Source organism: Pipistrellus hanaki (assembly GCF_964339955.1).
Source record: "Pipistrellus hanaki genome assembly, chromosome: X".
NCBI classification, from domain to species: Eukaryota; Metazoa; Chordata; class Mammalia; order Chiroptera; family Vespertilionidae; genus Pipistrellus; species Pipistrellus hanaki.
In genome coordinates, this window is record NC_140524.1 from 98,005,257 (window position 1) to 98,032,141 (window position 26,885).

Below are 26,885 nucleotides of genomic sequence, written 5' to 3' on the forward strand. Positions count from 1 at the left end.
AAGGGAACAGGATTGGGCAGATGGAACTGTCAGACCCCGATATAGACCTGACAAGGCCTACACCAGTCAAGGTGACCAACCATCTTCACTTGCCTGAAAATTTCCCAGTTTTAGCATTGAAAGTCCTACATCCTGGAAAATCTCAGTCCCCTACATCTTGGGAAATCTCTGAGTCACCTAACACCAGTTCAGTGGGAAGCTCAGGAGCAAAGATTGTCCAATGGAGGAGTCCTATCTTTAATAGAATTGCCAGGCCCTTGTATCACCACCTTGCTTAGCTGAAGTCACACTCTTTTGGCCACCCAAAAGAGTGTGGTTCAGTCTTATGTGGTTCAGTCACTGGGCACGAACTGTCCAAGAACATGACTATAGCTTGAAAGCTGAAGTGGGCCTGGTTTAATTTCTTTTAACCAGTCTATGTCCTGTTTCTAAATTCTCCATCCCTTTCCTGTCCCCCTCCTTTCTTCATGCCCAGTCCCAGAGTTTCCAGTCATCTGAATCCTACCTTCCAAATTTCAGCTTATAAGTATCAACTTGATAAAGCTTTTGCCAGCCAATCTGGACCTCAGTAATTTCCATTCTTTCTCCTAACCTGTTTAATTTTATGACAGGATTATTGACTCTTCTTGTTTTATGCTTACTATGCACTACCTTGAATTGTTTTCCAGATTTCCATGGATATGTCTTTTTTACCTTTCTCATAAGTTTTCTGAAGTCATAAACTTGTATCTTCTCCTCTTCTCTTCTGTCTATAATTCTAAAAATATTCCAGGTCCCTTGTCCTGCATACCACTTATTTCAAAGTAGAGGTTCAGCAACTACTTACTAACTGATCAATAATATGTGACTTGCAGATGCGTCTCCTATTTCAACTCTTCACAAATGAGAGAGAACAGATCCACGTTTACATATTTAGTAAGCATCATTCTTCCACAGAGTGACAAATTCACTCCTGTAATAATTTGGGGCTCATGACAATTCTTTCCCACTTCTGAAAACATCTGTGCTTCATTTTTTAAATGCAAACATTGAAAAGGTCAAAAATGTTCTCTGCAACAAGATTAATGTTTGAAAGCTATTCTTGGCAAGTAGAAGTAGCTGGCTCCCACATCCACAGTTGGAAGGAAACCTTTGTCCACAGAAAGGTACGGTCTTTTATTCAAATATGGGCAGTTTGTTTATTTTTAAGGATCCAGTATTTCAGCCCTTATTTGTCCATAATCACCTTCTGAAGTCTGTAGGAATTGTAGAACAACAATGTTTTTAAATGTCCATTACAATCCTAATGCTCACTACCTAGAGAAGACTGAGGCGAAGAGAAAACCAAATGAACTAAATGAATCTCTAGGGTAATTGACACATTGTCAGCATTTAAATTAGAATTTTAATACCTAATAACAATTGACAAGACTATTGAACATTGGCTTTATTTTCTCATGAGGATAATACCAATAATTTCTCTTAAGAAATGTGAGGCAATTATTAGCTGGCTTATAAAATGACTATAATCCAGAGCAACGGAATCTTTTTTAAAAAAATATTTTTTACTGGCTTTGGAGAGGAAGGGAAAGGGAGAGATAGAAACATCAATGATGAGAAAAAATCACTGATCAGCTGCCTCCCATATGCCCCACATATAACTCACTTGTATTCATCAAAACAAGTCAACATAATTTAAAAAAAAATTTAAACCTCACTTGAGGATATGCTTTCATTGAGTTTGATAGAGAGAGAGAGAAGAGAGAGAAATGCGCTAGAGAAACATTATTCGGTTGCCTCCCATAGGCACCCAGACCGGGGATGGAACCCACAACCTAGGATCCCACCAATTGAGCCACCAGGCCAGTGCAGTCAACATCATTAGTTTAGAAGAATGCAAGGGCGCTATTGTTTTACCTTAAAAAGATTAAAGAAATACCATGAGCAATCCTTTTGCCAATATACACTTATATCAAATCATTATGTTGTATACCCTAAATTTATCCAATGTTACTGGGGGGGGAAAGAAAGATATAACAATAAAATTCAATAAATATGCTTTGATTTGATCCTAGATTAAAAAAAAGCTATAAAAGACATTTTCTGGGACAATGGGGGAAATTTGATTACAGTTGCCTATTAGATGGCATTAAGGAATTATTGTTAATTTCATTAGGTATGATAATGGCATTGGGATTATGTAGAAGAGTGCCCTTGTTCTTAGGAAATACATACTGAAATAAATACTTAGGGATAAAAGGTCAGAGTGCTCCTTACTTTCCACAGTTGAGCAAAACAAAAGAAACACACACACACACACACACACACACACACACACACACACACACGAGAATAAAATTCACCTTCTTGTAAATTGCAATTTCCCTTCCATTGTGTTCTCTCCCTGTAGGCACCCATTATCTCCCTGAGAGCAACCCTTGCTTTGGGAAGGTGAATGCATATCAGTCATTTGCTCTGTAGTATGGGCTGAAGTCAATGTGATCCCCTTCCTGTATGTAAAGTCCTACTTCTAGTTACAATGAGATACATTTTGGGGTGCAAATTGTGCTCCCCTTCACTGATATTGGGATTAAGAAAGAAAACCAAGTAAATAATCAGGATGCATGTTTTGCACCTGCTTTGGCCATGGTGAAAGTAGTGTGTTTCTAGGCAAACACAAAATTCCTGTTCTTCCTTGAGTCTTTTATACTAAATCTCCTGCCTCTTTCATCCCCATATACGCACCCTGAAGTTCAAATGCAGCCTCAGGCTTAGAGTGAGGTCTGGACTCCTTCATATATTCAGAGGCCTCAGGGCCTAACGAGGCCATGAGTGAGACCTTAGAGCCAACGTGAAAAATGGCTTCTTGCAAGGGCTAGAAAGCAGAGGTTGAACAAGGCTAAAAAAAAGAGCCAGTGACATGAAGAAGGTATCAGAAATGCAGGTACTGGTTCTGGAATATGAGGGCTATAGAAGCTGAGGTATAAAATGGGAAGAGAGATGCAAGCCATTGTTGGACATCTGGTGGTGCTTCGGCAGAAGAAGTTGGGCAACTATTGAACCTTGGGCCCAAAACGAGTCTCAGCAGGATGAGCTCATTCTGAAGCTCAGTGTTAATGCTGTAAGGGAGCCATCAGGAAGGGCCTCATCAAGATGAAAGATTACAGTTGCCAGTGGGTATATTTAAAATGACAAAGGAGAGCAGTCACCCAGTGAAATTTCAGTAGGTGTGCGGACAACTTGGCACAAGTTGTTCCTAGGCCATTCCTCAAAAATGTTATGAAGGGAAGAACATATATTTATAACTCGCTGGACTTTTTTTTTTTTATATATAGCAATTTGTGAGCCAAAAAGTTTGAATAATGTTTACAAATCCCATTTCCAAATTGTAGTTAGACATGGCCTGCGTTTATTCTATTGCATAGCATAAAAGATACACAGAATGGGGAAAAATCACTCATGCTCTCGGGTGGAAGGTGTAATAGCCTCTGAGTCATAAACTGTCTTCATAAATTGTCATTCATCCCTAAACAGATCCTGAGACAGGATTTGGGTGCAAGTAGTTTTTGGAGGCAAGGGAATCCCAGAAAGCATAGCGAGAAAATAGAAGGCAATAAAGGTGACCAATCTGGCCAACTTGAACACAGGCCTGCTGGGCACTTCCCTGAGAGACTGAGCTCATCCCGGAACTGTGCCATCAGGGGGCCAGGAGGCCAGGCTGTTTACCTATCAACTCCCATTGCTTTGGCCCCAAACTTCCCTTGGCCAGATATCAACTCGGGTAAGAAAAACATAGGAAGCCCAGGTCCACTAGTGTCCCCCAATGTGCAAGGGATATGCACAGACCACCAACAGCATCAGCTATGTAAATTCTTCTCCCAGGCCAAGCAGTTAATCACACATATCTATAGAAAATGAAATATCAGAGATAATTTCAGTTTTTTTAAAAAATTTCTTTATTGATTAAGGTATTACATATGTGCCCTTATCCCTTCATTACCCCAACCCCCCACTTATGCCATCATCCCCCTGTTGTCTGTGTCCATTGGTTAGACTTATATGCATGCATACAAGTCCTTGGTTGATCTCTTCCCCTTCCTCTCACCCTCCCCTTCTGAGGTTTGATGGTCTGATCGATGTTTCTCTGTCTCTGGATCTGTTTTTGTTCATCAGTTTATGTTGTTCATTATATTCCACAAGTGAGTGGGATCATGTGATATTTATTTTTCTCTGACTGGCTTATTTCACTTAGCATAATGCTCTCCAGTTCCAAAACTGTTGCATAGTCAGTTTTTAAATATACTTCAAATGATTGGGGATAAAAAACAGAATTTCTGAATTATCTCAATGAAATGCATTTTCTTTCAAAATAAGAATCATTAAAGCTCAAACATGCCATTATGGCATATGAATCACATTGTGTAGTTACAAAAATTTAACAGAACTATATTTAAATAACCTTTTGTGAGAGGTTTAATACATGGTAAAATCATGACTCAACTTTGTAGCTTATTGGGACCTCTAGCCCAGGAGGCTCATCCTGACAGTGTTGGGGTAGTATCACTAAATGGGATGGAGACTGGGAGCCACGCATTCTGCTCCCATTTCCATAATGAGCTATTTTTGCCTAATTGCGCTGTCTTGATTTCTTTTTATTTTATATTTAACAGAAACATATAGCACTTAACTAAGTGCTTAGTATAGCTCTCAACACTTTTCAAGAATTAATGTTTTGAATCCTACTATGAAGTAGGTACTACGATTGTCACCCTCTTCTTACAGATGAAGAAATAGGCACAGTGAGGTTGCATAACTTTCTCACACAGCTATCAAGTGGCAGAGCTAGGGTTTGAACAGAAGTAGCCCGGCTCCTGTGTCCAAAGTTAAACCACAAGACTTTCATGCCTTCATTTTCTTCATCTGTGAATCAGAACTATTGCTATTAACCTTACTTTCTATGAAGACCAGCTAAATGAGGTATTTCAAAAGTTTTTCCAAAACTAGGAAACACTATTTAAATATAAGGTTATTATTGCTTTTCCTAAAAAGGAATGACTGTCCACTAGAATGTCCAGTGGTCAAGATTTCAACAGTACTCTCTCAATTCCTTATGAACATAAATAACAATTATGCCAATGGTGTACCCATTCTTTGATCAGGAATTCTAACATTTCATAAAGAATGTAACACACAAAGAAAGCCCACTGAATGGAAGAACATATTTGCTAATGCTATTTCAGATAAGAGTTTAATCTCCAACATTTACAGGGAACTCATACAACTAACAAAAGGAAGATAAACAATCCAATAAAAAACTGGGCAAAGGATCTAAATAGGCACTTTTTGAAAGAGGACATACAGAAGGCCAAGAGGCATATGAAAACATCCTCAAAGTCACTAATCATCTGAGAGATGCAAATCAAAACAACAATGAGTCACCATCTCACACCTGTCAGAATGGCTATCATCAATAAGTACTGGAGAAAAAGGAACCCTCCTACACTGCTGGTGGGAATGCAGACTGGGGCAGCCACTGTGGAAAACAGTATGGAGTTGCCTCAAAAAACTAAAAATGGAACTCCCATTTGACCCAGTGATCCCACTTCTAGGACTATATCCCAAGAAACCAGAAACACCAATCAGAAAGGATATATGCACCCCTATGTTAACAGCAGCACAATTTACAATAGCTAAGATTTGGAAACAGCCTAAGTGCCCATCAGCAGATGAGTTGGATTAAAAAACTGTGGTCATCTACACAATGGAATACTACACCTCTGTAAAAAAGAAGGAACTTTTACCATTTGCAACAGCATGGATAGAACTGGAGAGCATTATGCTAAGTGAAATAAGCCAGTCGGAGAAAGATAAATATTACATGATCTCACTCATATGTGGGATATAATGATCAACATAAACTGATGAACAAAAATAGATCTACAGACAAATGGAAGGGATGTGGGGGGGGGGGTTTAAGAACTCAACCAAAGGACTTGTATGCATGCATATTAGCATAACCAATGAACACAGACACTGGGGTGATGGGGGCTTGTCCTCAGGGGTGGGAGTGGCCAGGGGGTGTCAATCAGGGAAAAAGGAGACATATGTAATACTTTAAACAATAAATAAAAAAATAAATGGGAAAAAAGTGATTAATGTCATTACTGGTATATTCTAAGAAATTAAAAATGATTTTCAAAATGCAAAAAAAGAATGTAACACATTATTTCATTTCATCATTACAAAACTTACAATAGCATTATGATATATTAAATGTAAATATACTTATTCCCATTTTACAGAGCAGAAAACTAATGCTTGAGGGTGATTTTCCCAAAGTCACACAGTTGGTAATTAGAAGAATAAGGCTAAAACTCAGACACCCCTTTAAATTGAAACCATTCAAATTTAATGCCTCATTATAAATAGTGCTCTATTAAATGTCACCTCCAAAAATTGGAGAAAGGAAGGAAGGAAGGAAGGAAGGAAGGAAGGAAGGAAGGAAGGAAGGAAGGGAAGGAAAGAAAGGAAGAAAGAAAGAAAGAAAGAAGAGAGAGAGAGAGAGAGAGAGAGAGAGAGAGAGAGAGAGAGAGAGAGAGAAAGAGAGAGAGAGAGAAAGAGAGAGAGAGAGAGAGAGAGAGAGAGAGAGAGAGAGAGAAAGAAAGAAAGAAAGAAAGAAAGAAAGAAAGAAAGAAAGAAAGAAAGAAAGAAAGAGAAAAAAAATTATTGTTCAGATTGGGAAGATGAAAAATATTTTGGAGATGGATGTTGGGTAATTACTGTGCAACAATATGAATGTACTTAATGCCACTGAACTATAAACTTAAAAATATATAAACTTAAAATATAAACTTACCAGAATAAAATTAAGCAAGAAAGAGAGAGAGAGAGAGAGAGAGAGAGAGAGAGAGAGAGAGAAAGAGAGAGAGAGAGAGAGAGAGAGAGAGAGAGAGAAAGAGAGAGAGAGAAAGGAAGGAGGAAAGAAGGAAGGAATCGTTTGTAAATTTGTCAGCATGCAACTCTGAGAGTATCTTAAGAACGAATTTAAAAAGTTCGTTTTAGTTTAAAACAACTGAAGCATAACATGGAGTAAATCTAATCAAAAATAATATTTACTAAAAATATTTCATAGTTCAAAAAAACGTGCTAACAGCTCATTGTAAACTGTACAGTAGAAAATTCTAAAAACAAAAAAAGAAGCAAATCATCCATGTATTACATGTGATGCTTTGATATGTTTCTTTCCAACTTTCCTTTGTCGTTTGTATCCTTTTCATCTTCTGTATCTTTCTAATAGGACCTGTAATCTAAGCATTTCCATCTACACAGATGCCCATGACCTTCTAGCCAGCAGGGGGCGCTCTGCAGGTGCCAGCCAGCCTCTCCGGGCACCATGTCCATTCAGCTCCAAAGAGCCCCAGTGGTCACTAGAGGGCAACGTCCGTGCGTTTACAGATTCTTCCTAGGATTAGCTCCAGACAACACATGACGCCCACATGGAGCAAAACGCCCAAACTCCTCAAAAACTGGCACATCTAGCAACCAAAAAGGTTCCTGCATCCTGGTTCACAGAACTCTGCGTTTCTTAAAAGTTGAGCCTATGGTTTATTCATTTTATGCCTATTTATTTATTGAACAAACATATAATTAAAAGTGAGAATCTAGAACTGTGCACCCAATTTGGCCTGCAGCGTCTTACTCTCAGATAAGGAAAAGGGCTCAAGATGCTCAAGATAACCCATTCCTCCCTGCCACCCTCCTAGCCAAATACTCCCCTCAAACCTACCTACCCCGAATCACTCTGGACATCACTGTTGGGCCTTTCGCTAAGAGATGTCCCATGGCTTCAGCGCTTCCTATTTCTCTAACCATTTCAAGCCAGAATAATTCTTGGGGGTCCTGAGGAAATGATTCTCCCTGAGCACAATCCCCCTTTTTAATAATGTTAAGGTAAATTGCTTACATGAACTTACGGTGAAAAGACCTTAGAAGAGGCAGCCTTATGTGTGATGGTGAAAGCTGGGGAGGAGGTAACGGGAAGTGCAGAGCCTGTTTACATTTTATTGCCCCAAGAGCAGCAGGAAGTCTGTGTTCCCATGCCCACCACCCATGGGAGCTGGAATCCAGCTGAGTCTTGATTTAAAACTCTCTCTCTCTCTCTCTCTCTCTCTCTCTCTCTCTCTCTCTCTCTTCATCTAAACAACTATTAATATCACAGAGGACACAGGGAATTCTGGAAGAGACATATTGCTTAAAGATGAGGGCTTGACTCTCAATTTTTGGATGATCCTAAAGCTAATGTGCATGATATGACAGTGCCTCGTATCCGAAAGGATCATACATCTGAATGGTTTGCATTGATCATGTCCCCTAGGAAGTCTCTCCAGGCCAAGCATGTCAAACTCAAAGGCGAACACAGGCCAGATAAACAAGGTTTAAGTTTATGTGGGCTGCAAAAAAAACAAAAGCTTCCATTTTCATAGAAACATAGGTTTATTCTGATACAGACATGCTGAATGCAAAGGGCTGAAATAAATGAGTCATCGTTAACATTAAATAATAGAACACTTTAATAAAAATTAATATTTTTCTTGAACATTAACTTACCAGACACTGAATAAGCGTCATGCAAGTAAACCTATTTTTCTTGTTCTCCGAAAGTGAAATATTTCCTGTTGCTCACACCAAATAAGTCAGTCCAAGACTAATGATGTGGACATTGGCTTTAAAATATTTGCTGCTGGTATTAGTGGGGAGAAATGGTGCACCTGCGTGGAAGGCGCAGAAGGGAAATGAATGCAATACGATTATAGTCATCAGTCATTAGCGAATGCTGCAGGTTCATTAATAATTATGTATAAAGGATATTGTAAAAATTAAGTTACAAAATTTTTATTAAAATGTTTTTATATGCCCTTGTATTGGCTGGGCCGCAAAAATATTCCTTGTTGGCTGTGGGTTGCGAGTTTGACATGCTTGCTCTAGGCCAGTGGCTGGCAAACTCATTAGTTAACAGAGCCAAATATCAATAGTACAACGATGGAAAATTTTTTTGAGAGCCAAATTTTTTAAACTTAAACTTATTACAACGCCACTTCTTCAAAATAGACTCGCCCAGGCCGTGGTATTTTGTGGAAGAGCCACACTCAAGGGGCCTAAGAGCTGCATGTGGCTCACGAACCTCAGTTTGCCAACCACGACTCTAGGCTAACTGGACAGGGCTCATGGATTTCCCTAGGCCCCTCTTCATTAAAATAGGAAACTCACTGCTAAATGACCATCTCAGCACATGTCTCTACATCAGGGTCAGCAAACTAAGGCCCACGGGCCAGGCCTGGCCCTCTGTCTGTTTTCATATGACCTATTAGCTAGGAATGGTTTTTACTTTAACTAGTTGTAGGGGGAATAAAAAGAATAATAATATTTTGTGACATGTAAAAATTATATGAAATTTTCACATTTCAGTGCCCATAAATAAGGTTTTACTGGAACACAGCCATTCCCATTTGCTTATATAAAGGCTATGGCTGCTTTCACCCTATAATGGTAGAAATAAGTGGCTGCAATAGAAACTTTATGGACTATGAAACCAAAAATATTTCCTACATGTCCTTTTAAAGAAAAAGTTTATCAGCCTCAGACCTATGTGCACTGAATGTGTGAACATGGCTAACATTTCCGTTATTATCTGCCTGTCCACACCAAAGCTGTTGATTCCTCCTGTAAGTGGAGGAAAGTCCATCTGCCATTTCACAGTTCCACCTGTTAGTCTTATTAATTTGTGATAATGAAGACACCAGGCCACTGACATCTGCCCCTGGACTTCCAGTATTAAACACTAATTGTTCAGGATCCTCAGCCAATTTGTCAGCACATTTAAGTACAGCACTAATTTAGTATCTCAGGCTTTGCTTGGCAGTATGGATATAAAAGACCATGGCCATTAAGGATTTAAAATCTGATTGGGGAGGTGAGATATACCCAGGTAAATCCCTTAAAGAACAATAAAATGATACTTATATATGTACTAGAAGCCTGATGCATGAAGATTCATGCCAGAATGGGCCTTCCTTTCCCTGGCTGCCAGTACTGCCTTGGCTCCGTGCCAGAGCCTCCTTTCTACTTTAGCCTGGACCTGCCTGTCTGCCTTCCTAAGCTGCTCAGGGGCCTGGAGCGGCTGGGGGATGCTCACATCCGTGTATGCAAATTAACCCACCATCATTGTTGGGCTAATTTGCATAGCTATTCCTCATTGGCTGGTGGGCACCACAAAGGTATGGTCAATTAACATGTTACTCTCTTATTAGGTAGGTATTCCCCTTTGTGAGGTACTCTTAGAATAAATGATGCTAGACAAGTATATGAGTGGTTGTTAGCATGGTACAAACATATGAGCACATGTTTAATTACAAATCTACTTTATTTAATAAGACTGGGAGACCTTCCAGATGTCCTTCTAGACAAAATCATGGTGGAAGGGCTGAGGCAGAGGCAGTTAGTGGTGATCAGGCCAGGAGGGGAGGGTAGTTGGGGGTGATTAGGCCGGCGGGGTGGGGGGGGGGGCAGTTGGGGGCAATCAGGCCAGAAGGGGGGGCAGCTGGGGGCGATCAGGCTGGTAGGCAGAGTGGTTAGGGGTGATCAGGCAGGCAGGCAGGTGAGCGGTTAGGAGCCAGAGGTCCCAAATTGTGAGAGGGATGTCTGACTGCTGGTTTAGGCCTGATCCCACAGGACATTCCCCGAGGAGTCCTAGATTGGAGAGAGTGCAGGCTGGGATGAGGGACACCCCTCCCCCATGCACAAATTTCGTGCACCAGGGCACTAGTGGAATATAAGACTTAAAAGTCATCAAGTCCCATTTCTTTAACTTAAAGAAGGGGAAACTGGTGCCCATAGAGGTTCCACAGCTGGTTAGCTGAGAACCAAGACCAGAACCTAGGTCCCCACCTCAGTTATATTTGACTATCACTTCGGATTCTCAGGTGTTTTAAAAGAACAAGTAAATCATGCTTAAAACTAAATATTTACCACATTTAAGCGGTATCTTGAACCTCCCATTTCACCTCTGTTGGCAGTCTAGTAAAGAAAAGATGCCAACTTCTGATTGTCCTGCTCTTCTGTGATAGTTTCCAATCATTTAAAATGGAAGCTTAACATAATGAAAATCTTAAAAATCTATTTTGATCACCATTTATTTAAAAATAAATAAGCATTTCCCATATGTTCTCATGGAGAAACTACTGTAATTTTGTTTTTACATTTTACATTGTTCTTAAATTCTGTTTAAAGTATTTCTCATAACAAGAGGCCTGACCATGGTATGAAATTGCCTGACAATAAAACCACCACCAAAGGGAAAAAAGAAACCTTGAAGAGCTTAAAGTGGCTTGTAGTTATTCTACTTATATATAGACAGCATAAAGAAATAAGTGAGTCACAGGGACATATTATTATCCTAGCAAATTCTTCTCAAACGGAAAGTACATTTTTTTAATGCGTTGCATTTCTCATTTCCCCCTGTTGCTTTCCTGTGTAACTTTTAACTATCACCGCTGGTCAATTGGTTCAGACCAATTGACAATACAATACTAAAAGAGTCATAAAGTAGTCAAGTCTTAGGAATATTTTAGCTCTTCCCTTCCCATGAAATTTCAGCTGTTATCAATCACTGCATAACTAAATGTCGGCTCTAGCTCCTGCTTATTGAGGCTAGGAGACCTGGCCTAGTTGAAAGATCCCAGAGCTTTGATGTACCTGTAACACTTGGCAGTGTCCACTACCACAGGCCTCAGCTGAGATTCCTGACTTCCTCACTTTGAGGTTAGCCAGAGCTCCATTCTCTGAATCTAAATCGCTGAGATAATTTGAGGCTTTGAAGGCTGATCGCACAGGTCTGACCAGGTAGCTCTGTCCTCCTCTTTGAAGGAGCTGTGATGTGGATAGCTTTGAGGGTCAGGCCTATAAGAGAGGCGGTGTAGGATTTCCCAGTTCTCATCATGGCAAACTAGCCTGTTGCTGATCAACTCTCCTGAAATGAAAAGCTCGAACACCTCTTTGAAAACATCAGAGAAATACCAAGGCAGTAAGGATGTCAGGGGCCAAAATCCTGGAGAGAAGGGAAATGCAAAGAGGTGAAGCTGTTATTTAGCATCATTTTCCCCTGGAGGCATTTCCTAAATTTCATCCAGCAGCCAGAAACTAAGAGCTGAGCACAGCTTCTAGCAGTTTTAGGAAAAAGGAGGACAATAAATGGAGGTCAGAGCCCACCAAGGAGAGGAGCCAGGTAAACGATCCAGGCTTTCAGCTGAAATGCACAAAGAGGTACATCAAGGTAGTAGAAGTGCAGAAACAGAGCCATTCTCTCAAAGACCCAAGCCCCGCCTCCAATCTGCTCCAGCCCTGATTGGTTTAGATACATAGTCATCTCCCAACTGCCTAAAAGAAGCAAAAGCTAGTCTTTTCTAGAAGCTAGTACCATCCAGAGCCTCCAATTATGTACAGTTCTTTATATTCAAAATCAGGCAGTCAAACAAAAATTGCCTCTGATACCAGGAGACAAAACTAAATGACCAAAACACAAGGAAAGAAAATATATTGATATAATAGAAACAGACTTAGAGAGGTTTTCTATTAAAGTTACCAGAGAGGAATTTTACAGCATATTGGAACTAATTCAAGAAATTAGACGACCAGATGGAACCAAATGGAAATTCTAGAATTGCAGTATACTATAACTGAAATTAAGAAGTAACTGGAAACTTCAGAAGCAGACTAGACACAGCTAAAGAGAGGATTAGAGATCTGAAAATGGCCAGACTGAATACAGTAAGAAAAAAGAATGGAACATACAGAAAAGGGAGTAGGAAATTTGTAGGCTACAGTGAAATGGTGAAACGAAATTGTGCTTAAAATAGTTTTCTGTAACAGAGGCCTGACCTTACTATGAAATTTCCTGCCTCCATAAAGCAAAACAGCCACATGGGGGAAAAGCTTGAAAAGCTGAAAGTTAACCTATTTATATGTAGACATAATAAAGAAGGAGAGGAAAAAAAGAATGGGGCGGAAGCAATATTTGAAGTTGTATGGTTGAGAACTTTTCAAAATTGACTAAATCTTCAAACCACAGATTTAATAAAAGTCATGAATCTCAAGCAGGAAAATACAAAGAAAACCACACCTAAATGCATTATAGTGATGCTGCTGAAAGCCAAAAATAAAAGAGAAAAAAATGTTAAGTCAGTCAAAGAGAAAAAAAAATCAATAATTTCAAAGGAGCAACAATAAAACTGATATCTGACTTCACGGCGGAAATCAGAGAACAATACTTTAAAGTGTCAAAGATAAGAATGCCAGCTTAGTGTTCTATGCTCAGTGAAAGTATCTTCCCCTAAATTACATGAAATAAAGACATTTTCAGACAAAAACAGAAAATGTATCTCCCTTAAATGTACACTAAATGAAATACCGAAGGGCATTCTTTGGGCAGAGGTAAAATGATCTCAGATGGAGCCAGAGAAGCAGGAAGTAATGGAAAACAACAGAAAAGGTAAATAAAGGAATAAGTCTACATCTAAATGCAAATATGTAAATGTAAAGTATATGAAAACAATAAAGATAATATCCTGTGGGTTTTAAAATATAGAGATAATTAAAATATAGAATAACAATAACCAAAAGGGCAGAAGAGAATGAAAATGAAGTTAAAGTGTTCGATTATCCTTATACGAGAAGCCCAGCACACGAAATTAAAGCGTGGATACGGTCCCTAAGCCTGGCCTGCGATCAGGGCCATCTTCCTTGGCTCCCCACAGCTGGCTCTGCCCCCTGCTCCCTCCCACCCCCAGTTCCTGTTCCCCATTAGGCCATCGGAGCCTGATTGCCATGGTAAGACCAAGAGATCAGCTGTTCTCTGGCCCTGCCCCCACTCCGGGTCGCCCTCTGTGTGTGGGGTGCCTGGTGGGGTGGGGGCCTTGGCCTAGTTCCACTCATGTCCCCTGCCACCCACCCTTGGATCCCCATTCACCATTAGGCGATCAGAGCCTGCTGGCCAGAGAAAGGGACCTAGAGGTGGTCAGTGTACCTCATTGTGACTGATCAAGTGGTCGTTCTGCCATTAGGGTCAATTTGCATATTACCCTTTTATTATATAGGATTGTCTGGGAAGTAGGAGAGTTCCAGTTTATAGTAAATTCCAATTATCCAAGGATACATGTTGTAAATTCCAGGGTAGCCCCTAAAAGAATACTAACAAGAACTTGTATAATTAACAATCTCATGAAGGGATAGGGAATAAAATAATTAAAATATTTAATTAATTTAAAAGAAGGGAGAGGAAAAGGAGTATGAAATAGGTGATAACAATAAAAACCAAATAAAAAGATGGTAGATTTAAATCCAAATATATCAGCAAAATTGAGTTTATTATGTCTGTTACAGGCCAAGAACCTTTAGCCAAATTACAAATGGCAAATACATTTGTGTAAAGTCACTCATGTTTTGTATACCTGCAAAAATACTAACATTAATAAAGATAACTTCAAACTCAATGTGGTGACATTCATGACATATAGGTTAATGAGCATTATCAATTAAATGAGTAAGATTACTCAAGGCACAGGAAAACTTGAAATGCTGTGAAATTTTACAGCTCATATAAGAAAGAAACTTGAGCCCTGGTAGGCATGGCTCAGTGGTTAGAATGTCGGTCCATGCCCAAAGGGTCTCAGGTTCGACTTCTTGTCAAGGGCACAAATCTGGGTTGCAGGTTCCATCCCTGGCCCCAGTGGAGGCAACCAATCGATGTGTCTGTCTCACATTGATGTTTCTCTCTTTATGTCTCTCCCCTTTTCTCTCTCTCCCCCGCTTCCTCCCTTCCACTTTCTCTAAAAATCAATGGGAAAAATATCTTTGGATGAGGATTAACATAAAAACACACCAAAAAGCAAAAAAGAAAGAAACTTGATATTGACTTTCTAAAATAATCCTAAACATTTGATAATAATCTTAAACATTTATAAGACATTACTAATAATGAGTGAAATTTTCCTAACCTGTCATTAATAAGCTAATTTTAATCAAGCATGATAAAAACTGGCTTATCTTTCTAATTTCTCTATAGAAAAGGATATTTCCAAACCATTGTCATTTTAAGAGGAGATAAATAAGTATGAAGCTAAAAATGTTTAAGAAAACAAGTATCATAAATATATATATCAGGCAGTTAATGGATATCATGTTATTTTTCTGGATTTTGTGATGTTTGTGGAATTTATCAACTTATTTAAATTTGTAATTTATTAAGATTTATAAATCTAATATATGATTTCTAAATATTTTAATACATTCACTTCTCTACCTAACTTTGTATTCATAATTTTATTTTTTCTGAAAATTATTTATTTATTTATTTGTTGTCTTCTTTTTTAAAAATAAGTCTTTATGGTTGAAAGTATTACATATGTCCCTTTTTACCCCCATTGCTCTCTCCCCCTCTCCCCACCAAGCCTTCATCACCATATTGCCTGTGTCTTTGGGTTATGCATATGAGTTCACTGGTTGATCTGTTCCCCCCTCCATCCTCCCCTGCCTTCCCTCTGAGGTTTAACAGTCTGTTCTATGTTTCTATGTCTCCGTTCATCAGTGTATGTTGGTCGTTAGATTCCACATATGAGTGAGATGAAGTGATACTTATCTTTCTCTAACTGGCTTATTTCACTTAGCATAATGCTCTCCAGGTCCATCTATGCTGTTTCCAAAAAAAGCACCCCAAACAGTCCTCATGAAAACTGGTTAAGGTCTTATCATCAAGAGTTGAAATCAGTGTTCTTACTATAGTCACTCTGCTAACCATCAAAGGAAATAAATATGATTTACAGCCCTTAACCCAATATTATAGGTGCACAATAAAGCCTACCAGAATTCATTCATTTTTTTTTAATTCCTTCTTTCATGTATCCATCCATTTGAGGCAGAATAGTAAGAAGTCCGGAAAATTCCTTGGCAAGTGATGGTGAAACTGAGATAGACAGCTGATTCAGACTGGCCTCATCCAGCACCCTGACTCGCCTGCCTCCTTCTCCCTCACTTGTCAACTCGCTTAAGCATAAAGCCCGCAGGACAATGAGCTTCTGATAAGCATCAAATAATCTTAGGAACAAAGCCTCAGGTTTATTGACCACAGAGACAGAGTTTTATCAAACTAGAAATAATATGTAGGCTTTAGTTGTGTTTCAGCTCCAGGCCCAGAAAAGCAGCGAAACCAGATGAAGCAATGTCATGTTGGCATCAGGACCAGATACAATGATCAATAACCCCCTACCCTAGCACTCACCAATTAGTAGAGATCACAAACCTCACCCTATATGATCATTTTGATGAATCAACATATTAAAGGAAACACCTGGAAAGCCAATAATTATTCTATTGAGATCCTCCCCTAAAATTCTTGTCTTTAGAAAACAGATAAGAACCCTAAGACAAAGGACCCAGCACACACACTCTCTGGAGCACATCCAGGCCTCTTTCCTCTGGCCTGTATCTTTGTTTTCTTTCTCCTAATGTCTAAAGGTCCCCATGAGGCTTGCAACCAGGGGAACAGCAGACAGAGGCAACTGGTCCTGGATAACCCCCTGAACCTGTCTCCAAGGGGCCTTTTTTTGTTTCCAGAGTCCACACAGCCCAGCTGGCTTACTTCTTCCACCTCTGTTACTTTTCTTCTAAAAGGCTAACACAGCTCTCTGAACAGCCCTCTGGATTATTCTCTTCTTTTGCTTTGCATGCTAAATAAATTTCCTCGTGCTAGAATTTGTGGCTCTGAATTCTTTCTTTGCCAAACTCAAGAACCAAGGATCCACATCACTGGTAACATATTCATGTATTCCATGAACACTAACCAAGCACCTACTACAGGTTAGAAACTGTTCTAGTGCCAGAGAAGTGATAATGAATGACCTACCCTCTTATTTGTGGTGGAAAACAGACAGTAAACAAATGAACAAAATAATTATCAGTAAAATAATACTGGATGTTTACCTAGAGAAATAAAGATAAACATACATATAAAATTGTATGTGAATGTTCATGACAGCTTTATTAATAATCATCCAAAAACTGAAACAAACCCTAACATCCATTAACTGATGAATATGTAGATAAACTGTAGTGTAGCCATGCGATGGAATATTACTCCATATTTTTAAAAAAGAACTACTTATATGTGCAACAATATGAGTTGAAAGAAGCCAAACTCAACTAACTACATACTATATGATGTTATTCATATAATATTCTAGAAATTATTAGAAGCAGGGATAGAGGAAGGGGGCAGACAATCAAGGACATGAGCAAATATGTCCTTGTTTGGGGGATAATGAAAATGTTCTGTATCTTGATTGTGGTGGTAGTGGTTTTATGACTGTATAAGTTTATCAAAGTTCATAGAAATGAAGACCTGAAATTTACTGAATGTAAATTATACTCCAATCAACCTGCAAAAAAGAAATTGGGTGATAAAATGATGTTGGTCATTCCTTTGGTTTGAGTAGCCAATAAAGACTTCCTAAAGAAGGTGACCTTTAATGTGTAAAATGAACCAGCAGCTTCTTAGCCATTTTGAAGAAAATCAAATCATTTTAAGTAGCAGCAAGAATTTAAAAGATGACTGTAATAATAATAAAAAAATATCTCGGGAGGTAGAAAAAGAGGAATGGAGAATTTTTTCTCTCTTATTTCGCAAATCATGTGTTAAGAGAGAATTTCTGCAAACCCCACATACCACGAGGATTTACAAGTGCAAATATGCAAATGTAGTCTATTCTCAAAGGATGTTATTGACAAGCACAGTTCAGAAAAACCACTAGGAAGCCCTTTCAAGCTATGGCCTACGTCTCATGATCAAGTTGGTGTTTTTTTGTTTTCTCCAATGCATATGAAGTTACCAGAAATGGTCATTAATCACATCAAAGTCTAACACTTCACAAGATAATATGTGAGAAACAAGGTCAAAGTTCTCTGCTGCCCTTCTCTCCACAGCAAAGATTGAAAAGGCTCCAATGAAAAGAGCCTTTCTGGGAAACCTCACTTCCATTGCACCTGCCCTCTGAGCACTCCCAGAGTCTGCCAGCAGCTGTGACAGATCCATCACTACGGGCAGACAGGAGTTGAATTTCCTTCTAGAGAGGCAACATATGCTCCAGAGAAATCATAATATAGACAAAGTATGAGTTGGTAGCTCATGTAATCTCGCCAACAGAGGAAGAACTTAAATTGCCTTCTCTCCCATCTGACTGTTTCTGAGTTATATCCTTTTATAATAAACCGCTAATCTAGTAAATAACATGTTTCTCTGGGTTCCAGGAGCCATTCTAGCTAATTAATGGAACCCAAGGAGCGAGGATTCTGGGACCTTTTGATTTATAGCCAGTTGCTCAGAAGTATAGGCAACAACCTGGATTTGTGACTGGTGTCTGGTGTCAGGGGGAGAGGGTGGGTGGGTGTTACAGCCTTATAGGATTGAGCCTTCAAACTATTGTATCTGATGCTATCTCTTGCCACATAGTGTCAGAATTAAGTCAAATTCTCAGATAACCAGCTGGTGGTTTTAAAGAATATATTTTTATTGATTTCAGAGAGGAAGGGAGAAGGAAAGAGAGATAGAAATATCAATGATGAGAGAGAATTATTGATTGGTTGTCTCCTGCACGACCAACACCGGGGATTGAGCTTGTGCCCTGACTGGGAATCAAGCCATGACCATTTGGTTCATAGGTCCACGCTCAACCACTGAGTCACACTGGCCAGGAAACCAGCTGGCATTTTGAGCATTGCTTGTTGATGTGAGGACCGCACCCCCCCAATTGGAAATTGAGTCTCAGAACAACATTTTCATGGATTTGAACTTTATTTGTAGCCATTGGACTTTATCATTTAGTTACTGCTCAAACATAAACCAAGCTGCACTTATTATCTTCTTACTAGATATAAAGTGGGTCTGAGTGTCGTAGAAGACAGAGATCCCATGGAGCTTCCCATATGATTAAGGAAGAAGAAAACACATCTATAAAAAGGGACCTAGTAATACAAGATAAGATCATTTGGCATTTAACGAACAGGTAAAAACATCTTGGGAAAGGGGAAAAATCAGTGAAAGAAAAGATCCAGAGAATGGTTCATAGAAGAGAAGGGATTAGGAGTGAACCTTGAAGGATTGCTAGGATTTGGATAGACGGAGGAAATAAAGCCTGGCCATCAGGGAGGGGAAAATGAAGTCAGAGAGGGAAGAAGTCAAGAGACAATGAGAAGCAGACTTTAGCTAAAGCAGTGTTTGTTCTGGTGAGTCTTAGTATAGGAAGGTAGACAGACAGACTGGGAGGTGGAAGAGGACCTGGCCAAAGAGAATGGAAGGATCAGACAGAAGTTCATAATGCAGAGACAGAAAGCGATCTCCACATGCATTATTCAAAAGGTCTCAAAACCTCACCAATGGAATGTCTAAATTCTCCAAACCTGTGGCTGGTGATTGTATCGGGCAGCCTGTTTCTTCTCTCTTCATTTTTTGGTATCTTCCAATAGAAAATATAAATCTATTTTTTATTGATTTTTTACAGAGAGGAAGGGAGAGAGATAGAGAGCCAGAAACGTCGATGAGAGAGAAACATCGACCAGCCGCCTCCTGCACACCCCCTACCGGGGATGTGCCCGCAACCAATGTACATGCCCTTGACTGGAATCGAACCTGGGACCCTTCAGTCCGCAGACTGACGCTCTACCACTGAGCCAAACCGGTTTCGGCAGAAAATATTTTTTAAGACCGGAAGAGCCTGTATATCTGGGAGGCATTTGATATTTGCTTATTTGAGGAATTCCTGATATCCTCAATGAGTAAGAGTAGCTAACATGGATCTTAAGAGATTTGGACCCAAAGGCATGTAGCAAACTCTCTTCTGTAGTGTCTAGTAGAACTTTCTGCAGTGATAGACATGCTCTGTACCTGTACTGTCCAGCAGAGTCACATAGTGCTACTGAGCACTTGACATGTGCTTTGTGTGACTAGAGAATGAATTTGTTTTATTTAAGCTAAATTTAAATAACTATAGCCCTAGTTGGTTTAGCTCAGTAAATAGAGCATTAGCCTGTAGATCGAAGGGTCCCAGGTTAGATTCTGGTCAAGGTCACATCTCTGGGCTACAGGCTTGATCCTCAATAGGGAGCATGCAGGAGACAGCTGGTCAATGATTCTCTCTCATCATTGATGTCTCTCTCTCCCTCTCCCTCTCCCTCTCCCTCTCCCTCTCCCTCTCCCTCTCCCTCTCTATCTCTCTCTCCCTCTCCATTCCTCTCTGAAATCAATAAAAAATATATTTTAAAAAAACCCACATGTGGTTAGTGGCCAGCATGTTGGGCCATCCAGCCTTAGGTGTCAGGAAAGGCTGAAAACTACATTACCTCATAAGTCCCTGGCAATAAATTCAAAGAATATGTACTTCAAGAAGTCTGCATAAATGTAACATTTTCCGATTTCTTTGCACATTCCAAATCACAGCAGAGGGGGAGCTTATGAACAGTCTTCCGTGGGATTGAACAAGGACCACATCACAATGGAACTGCTACATCTGTATGTCCTTAGGATTCATTCTGCCAGCTCCATTCTAGCAGAAATAACACTGCATAATAATACTGAAGCAGGCACAACCTAACTTGGGCATTACTAGTATAGGCTGCCAACCTTAAATCCAGCTTTAACCTTTATGCTTCCTGGAAAAGAAAACACAAACTCTACTTACCCTTTTCCTGCTTAGGGTCCAATTCAGGTCTAAAATTCCATTACACAATACTGAGGCACCTAGTACAGAGATGGGTATCTAGTAGGAAAGATCATTAAGTAAAAATACATCCATCTATCCATCCAACCATTCACCTATCTATCCAACCATCTGTCCACCATCTGCCCATCCACTTATCCACTCATCCATCATCCATCTTCTCCCCCATCTACTTCTCATTCCATCTATCCAATTATCTATTTATTCCCAGAATCTATTCACTGACTCGCAAAGAATAGCTTTTCTCTCATTTACCCAAATAATGAGAGCTTAATAGAGAGGAACAAATAAGAAGCAGGTGACTGCATGATACATATTTAAGAGCATGCTTTCAGATAAATTCCAAAAAATGGAGAATAATAAGAATGAGAAGAAAAAGTATGCATTAATGAACCACAATTTTAATTGATAAATATTGACCACCCACTTAGTACAAGGAACTGTGTGAGGCACTGTGGAAGATACAAAATATATAAGAAATCCCTGTCCTCAACATTCTTAATAATCTACTTGAAAAGTTAAAGCAATGAATATATAAGAGGCTAAAAAAGACAAATTAGTGAAATATTTCAAAACAGAAAGGTGAAAGACATCACAAGATAATTTATGTCTCAGATAATAAGTCTCACATTTAGAAGAGGGTTAGGAAATCTGGGCTAGAATTGTCCAATTTAGGGCTTAAAGGAAGAGGCTTAAGCCAGATTCCAACTGATAGGCAAAATGAAAGATTTAAAAAACCTCATAAGATTTTAAAATTTGGAGGGATCTTTGAAGTAATCTAGCTAGACTCTACTATTTTATGGGTAATTCAACTAAGGTCAGAGAGTTAAATGACTTGGTCCGACTCCCTCCTAGAGGAAAGAATGGCAGAAAAAGGCCTAAAGTGCAGTGCTACCAATGCCCATTCCAAGCATACATTGCATGGGATGGGGAGTGGAATCTTCTATTTAGGGGAGGAAAACACATTCTTGAGAGTGGGTGAGACACAGCATAAGCAAGGAAGCAGAGCCAGGAGTTCAGTATAACCACCGTGTATGAGGACATCGGTGTGTATGTAAAGGAAAGAAAGCATGGAAGGTGAGAGAGGGCAGGGACTAATATAGAATTTGAGTGCAAATCTGCAATTGGTTGGCCATACGAAAACCAGAATTCTGGTTTCTGGGACTGCTTTGAAGTCTCCCTTTGACACAGTGGCAGCAGTAGAGACTTTTCTAGAAAAATGTTACTCTTTTCATGTTAACAAAGACTCAAGTTCATCTGGAGGGCTGCAGAAGGGAGGTTGGGATAAAAGTAATGACATTGCTAGTCAACCTACAGGGAGCAGGGATGGGTGATTATTAGTGTCTGTTCACACCCCAGAAGGCCTGATTCAGTAGATGTAGGGTGGGGGGCAAGAATCTGTACATTTTTAAGCTCCCCAATGACTGTGATGATCATAAGGTTTGGGGGGGGTCTTCTGGTTCACCCATTTTACTAATCTATCCACTGCAGACTAGAAATTTAGAAAACTCTTTGACAATATTTACTAAGTATATGACTCTTATGATCTAGCTATTCCACTCCTAGGCATATACCCAAGGGAAATAAACACATATCCCTCAGAAGGCATGAAGAAGAATATCCAGAGCAGGTTATTACCAGCTCTAAACTGGAAACAACCCAATGTCCATCAACATTAGAACGGATAAATAAGTTGAGATATATTCAATACAATGGAATACTACGTGATGATTAAAAAGCACAAACCACTGCTATGTGTACCAAGATTGATGACTATCACAAACATAATGATAAGCATAAGAAGTGTGATTCCACTGAAACCGGTTTGGCTCAATGGATAGAGCGTCGGCTTGGGGACTGAAAGGTCCCGGGTTCGATTCCGGTCAAGGGCATGTACCTTGGTTGTGGGCATATCCCCAGTAGGGGGTGTGCAAGAGGCAGCTGATCTGTGACACTCTCTCATCGATGTTTCTAACTCTCTATCTCTCTCCCTTCCTCTCTGTACAAAATCAATAAAAATATATTTTAAAAAAAGTATGATTCCATTTACATCAAATTAAAGAACTGGCAAAAATAATCTATGATAATTAAACTCAGGATAGTGATTGTCTCTTTATAGGGGTGGGTATTACGTGGAAAGGAGCATAGAAGAAACTCCTAGGTGCTGGTACTGCTCCATACCTTCATCTGGGTTGTGGTTATGTTGTTGTATAGACATGTGTACAAATATATCGAACTGTACACTTGTTCAGTTTACTGTATGTAAATTATACCTTTTTGAGAAAAAATAGATATTGTGTATGTGTGGAGATATATATTTGCTCTGCTAACCTCATGAGGTTGTTATAAAGCTCCAACATCTTTTAAAAATGAAACCAATAGCCCTAGCCAGTTTTGCTCAGTGGGTAGAACATTGGCTCTCAGACCAAAGGGTCCCAGGTTCGACTCAGGTCAAGGGCATGTACCTCACATCAGTTGCAGGCTCAATTCCAGCCCTGGTCAGGTTGCTGTTCAGGAGGCAACCAATCAATGTGTGTCTCTTACATCAATGTTTCTTTCTCTGTCTCTCCCCCTCCCTTTCACTCTCTCTAAAAGTCAATGGAAACATATCCTTGGTGAGAATTAACAACAAAAATGAAATCATGCCGAAACTAGTTTGGCTCAGTGGATAGAGCATCAGCCTGCGGACTGAAAGGTCCCAGGTTCGATTCCGGTCAAGGGCACGTACCTGGGTTGCGGGCACATCCCCAATGGGAGGTGGGCAGGAAGCAGCTGATCGATGATTCTCTCTCATCGATGTTTCTAACTATCTATCCCTCTCCTTTCCTCTCTGTAAAAAATCAATAAAATATATATATTTTAAAATGAAATCATTAGGTAGGTACACTCATATTATTTAAGTAGCTCAATCCCTATGCTTGTTGAACGAGGATAGAAGCACTACCTGTGATTCAGATGATCCATCAGCCTTTTTAAGCCACAGCAAAACACAAAAAGTTAGTTATAGGAAAGCTCAGAGTAATGACTTGGGAAGGATGCACAGTAACGAACTCTAAACTCACTGAAAATACAACGGAGCTGACAAAGCATGCAACCCAGCTTTGAAAGCGCTCTTTTGCTGATAGTGAATTTGGTCTGCTTTGAAACTCTGGGGAGGGATTCTGTGCAGCTACATCTTTACATCCCACGCCCTCACTTTCCGCCCTACCCACCAACCACCTCCACCGCAAAGAGACAGTAAACGTCATCTGTACCACTGCACTCACAACTCAGAAACAAAAATCTCATCTTCCCATCAAGAAAATCCCCCTCCACTTGAGGTGTCCTCGGCTATTGGTAACGAGCCCAGACCCTCTGCCGGCTCCAGAGTTTGCCTGCCCTGGATCAATACTTGAAACTACCTGTGGCCATTAGTACCTTGTGGGCAAACGTTCAGGGTCATGGAAGGCTGGAGGTGAGGAGCAGGAATGGAGAGACCCTGTCCAGCCGGTGCGATATGCAAACCTCATTTCTGGGCTGTTAGTTTTCAATCTTTGAAAACGTGGTGTGTGCCGAGCAGTGTACTTCAGGCGGCTGAGTATAAACACATGTCTACAGACACTGATAGCATTATCTTATTTGCCCATTACTCAAAGCCAGATCACCTGAGGACTATTTGTTCCTCTGCAAAATGAGAAGCCAGCGCCACATGTATTACAATGTGGGGCATTTTCCTTGGAGCACACATTTTCAAGAGCTGCTTCTGTGCCTTTCCCGGTACGCGTTCAAATCCTTAGGTACCTTTAACACCATCACAGACAGCGGATTTGAAAATAAAAAGTTCTAGTCTTTGGTTCACTCTGCCAATTTTTCTTAATCTGACCATCTGGTCTACGAGACGTCTGGAATCTATTCATTAGCGTGGCCAGTTTCTCGAGCTCAGAAACACATGACATGCACTCAGCAATTTATGTGAGCACCCTGCAGGTATTTCCTGACCGGTTAATTCAAACAGGTCTTCAAAGAGGGAGTTCATTCAAACAGTTCATTCAAACAGGCATTCAAAACTTTTAAGAATGAATACATAGATGTTGTTAAGCAGTAGGTTCACACAAGCAATGCAGTTCACAAATATGCATATTTCCCAGAATAATTGGAAAAGATTTTTGTACTGACTCCCCACCCCAAACATTTCACTCGAAATGAAATGTATATGGAAGGACATCATCAAAGATATTAAAATTCAAACTCAGACTTGAATGGAGCTTCCTCAAGAAAAAAAAAAATCCAAGAATGCTTCATTTCACTAGTTAGAAAAAAAACAAAAACAAAACCAGCACGCAAACTGTTCAGTTACAGAAAGCCAAATACAAACTCAGCTGCGAGGAAAGTTCAACTGAGGAAAATGAATTGCAAGGGAACATCCCTCATTTTCCCCTGTTGGTCATTTCCGAAAGGAGATTTTGAATTCGAAATGCAGTGGGGCTTTTCTGAAGATTTTCAATGGCTTCTAAGAAGCGTTTGCATGGGGTTGAGACCCTATTCGTTGTGATTTGTTTTTCTTAGTGGACAATTAATTTTGCCCGGGGGGGGGGGGCGGGAAGTTAGGGAAAAGCCACGCTCAATGGATTTGTGTCCAGAAAGTGCACCTCCATCTTAAGCTAATTATTTTCTTTATCCCCCCTCCCTTTTTTTTGTGCCATCCATTCCCTTTTCTTTCTTAAACCAACAGGTAAAACTCCAGAAGTAATCCCCAGCACAAAAAAAGCATGCCCGGTAGGGAATCTGAGTTTGAGCAAAACTTCCTTTGCTGCAAACAGCTCTGCCTGTCCCATGCAGCCACTCCCCTCGGAGAGCATGCGACGGTCCCCCCGGACTTACCTGTCTGCGGAGAGAGCCGTGAGGGTGAAGACAGACACCCCCACCGAGGTGAGCTGTATAAAGGGGATCAGCTTGCAGCCGACCCTACCAAACAGCCATCTGTCGGCCAGGTACCGGCTGGCATCCACGGGAGCACAGGTCACCAGCAGGAGCAGGTCTCCCAAAGCCAGGCTGGAGATGAAGAGGTTCGGCACGTTGCGCATGGATTTCACGGTGCAGAAGATCTTGATCAGGGTGATGTTCCCCACGAGGCCTATCAGGATGATGACCCCGTAGATGGCAGGGATGACATAGAGGACCCCCGGGTGGAACCAGTCCTCGCTCACGGGGAGCTCCAGACTGTGATTGGAGAAGTTGCAGGACACGCTCTGGAGCCAGCAATCGCTGAGAGCCATCCTCTAGGTGCTTGCCCACCGGACAGGTGTCCTCAGCTGCCGCTCCTTAACTTTGGATGTAGCAGGTGGGGGAAGCTGAGGACAGAATCTCTGCTAGGCTCCTTCTCTTCTTTACTAAAAACACTCTGAGTGCATATAGACCATGGCATCCAAACCCTGTCACTATGTTGATGCCGGTACTGCTCTGATCTTCACATGAACAGTGCAATACAGTCCTAAATTCAGTCCAAACAGGGCTCAGCATGAAACTCTCTCTGCATCAACTCTTTCTACCCCCTTCCAGGCTGAGCCTCCCTCGCTGCGGTTAACTGAGAACTTTTGGGCTGCTGTTTTCACTCGGCATTTCCTGCCTTCCCTGATACTTGGACCCTGAAGGTTTGAAGTGGGTAGAAAAAAACGGCACTGAGCAAGCCTCCCATCCCATAGGCAGGATGCTTCGCTCGTCACTGGCTTCCCCAGCGAACGGCAGCTCTGCTGAGCCGAGGCTCTGAAGAGGAACCGGGGCTACTTATAGACAGAGAATGCCAGCCCCCTGCTGGACACTTCCATCACTGCCCAGCGCCTGGCTCCTCCAGCAGCCCGGCTCACCGCCCACAGGGCTTTCACAGACACCTCTGGCTTCTCCCTTAAGCGGCAGGTAGTTCATGGGTGGAGATACTGCCTATCTTCCTGGTGCTATGCTCACGGATCCACATGGAACTCACATCTATTTTGTCATCTTTTCCAGTACATTCAAATAACATGTTAAGGTTGCTCTAAAAGGGGGTCTGTCTCTGAATGAGATGCACCCAGAGGCGCAGGGTGTCTGGGTGTAAGCTGTCCCACTGAGCCTTCC

At 40.6% G+C, this 26,885-nt stretch overlaps 1 protein-coding gene across 1 annotated transcript in view; it reads right to left on the reverse strand.

The window, feature by feature from the left end:
- GRPR (gastrin releasing peptide receptor) overlaps window positions 1-26,050 on the reverse strand; it is a gene marked incomplete at both ends in the record, with an annotated part of 30,173 nt that extends 4,123 nt beyond the window's left edge. The window contains one exon of the mRNA XM_084869870.1: window positions 25,656-26,050. Within this exon, the coding sequence (XP_084725996.1) occupies window positions 25,656-26,050 (395 nt within the window). The remainder of the gene's footprint in view (window positions 1-25,655) is intronic.
- Between the last annotated feature and the right edge of the window lie 835 nt (window positions 26,051-26,885).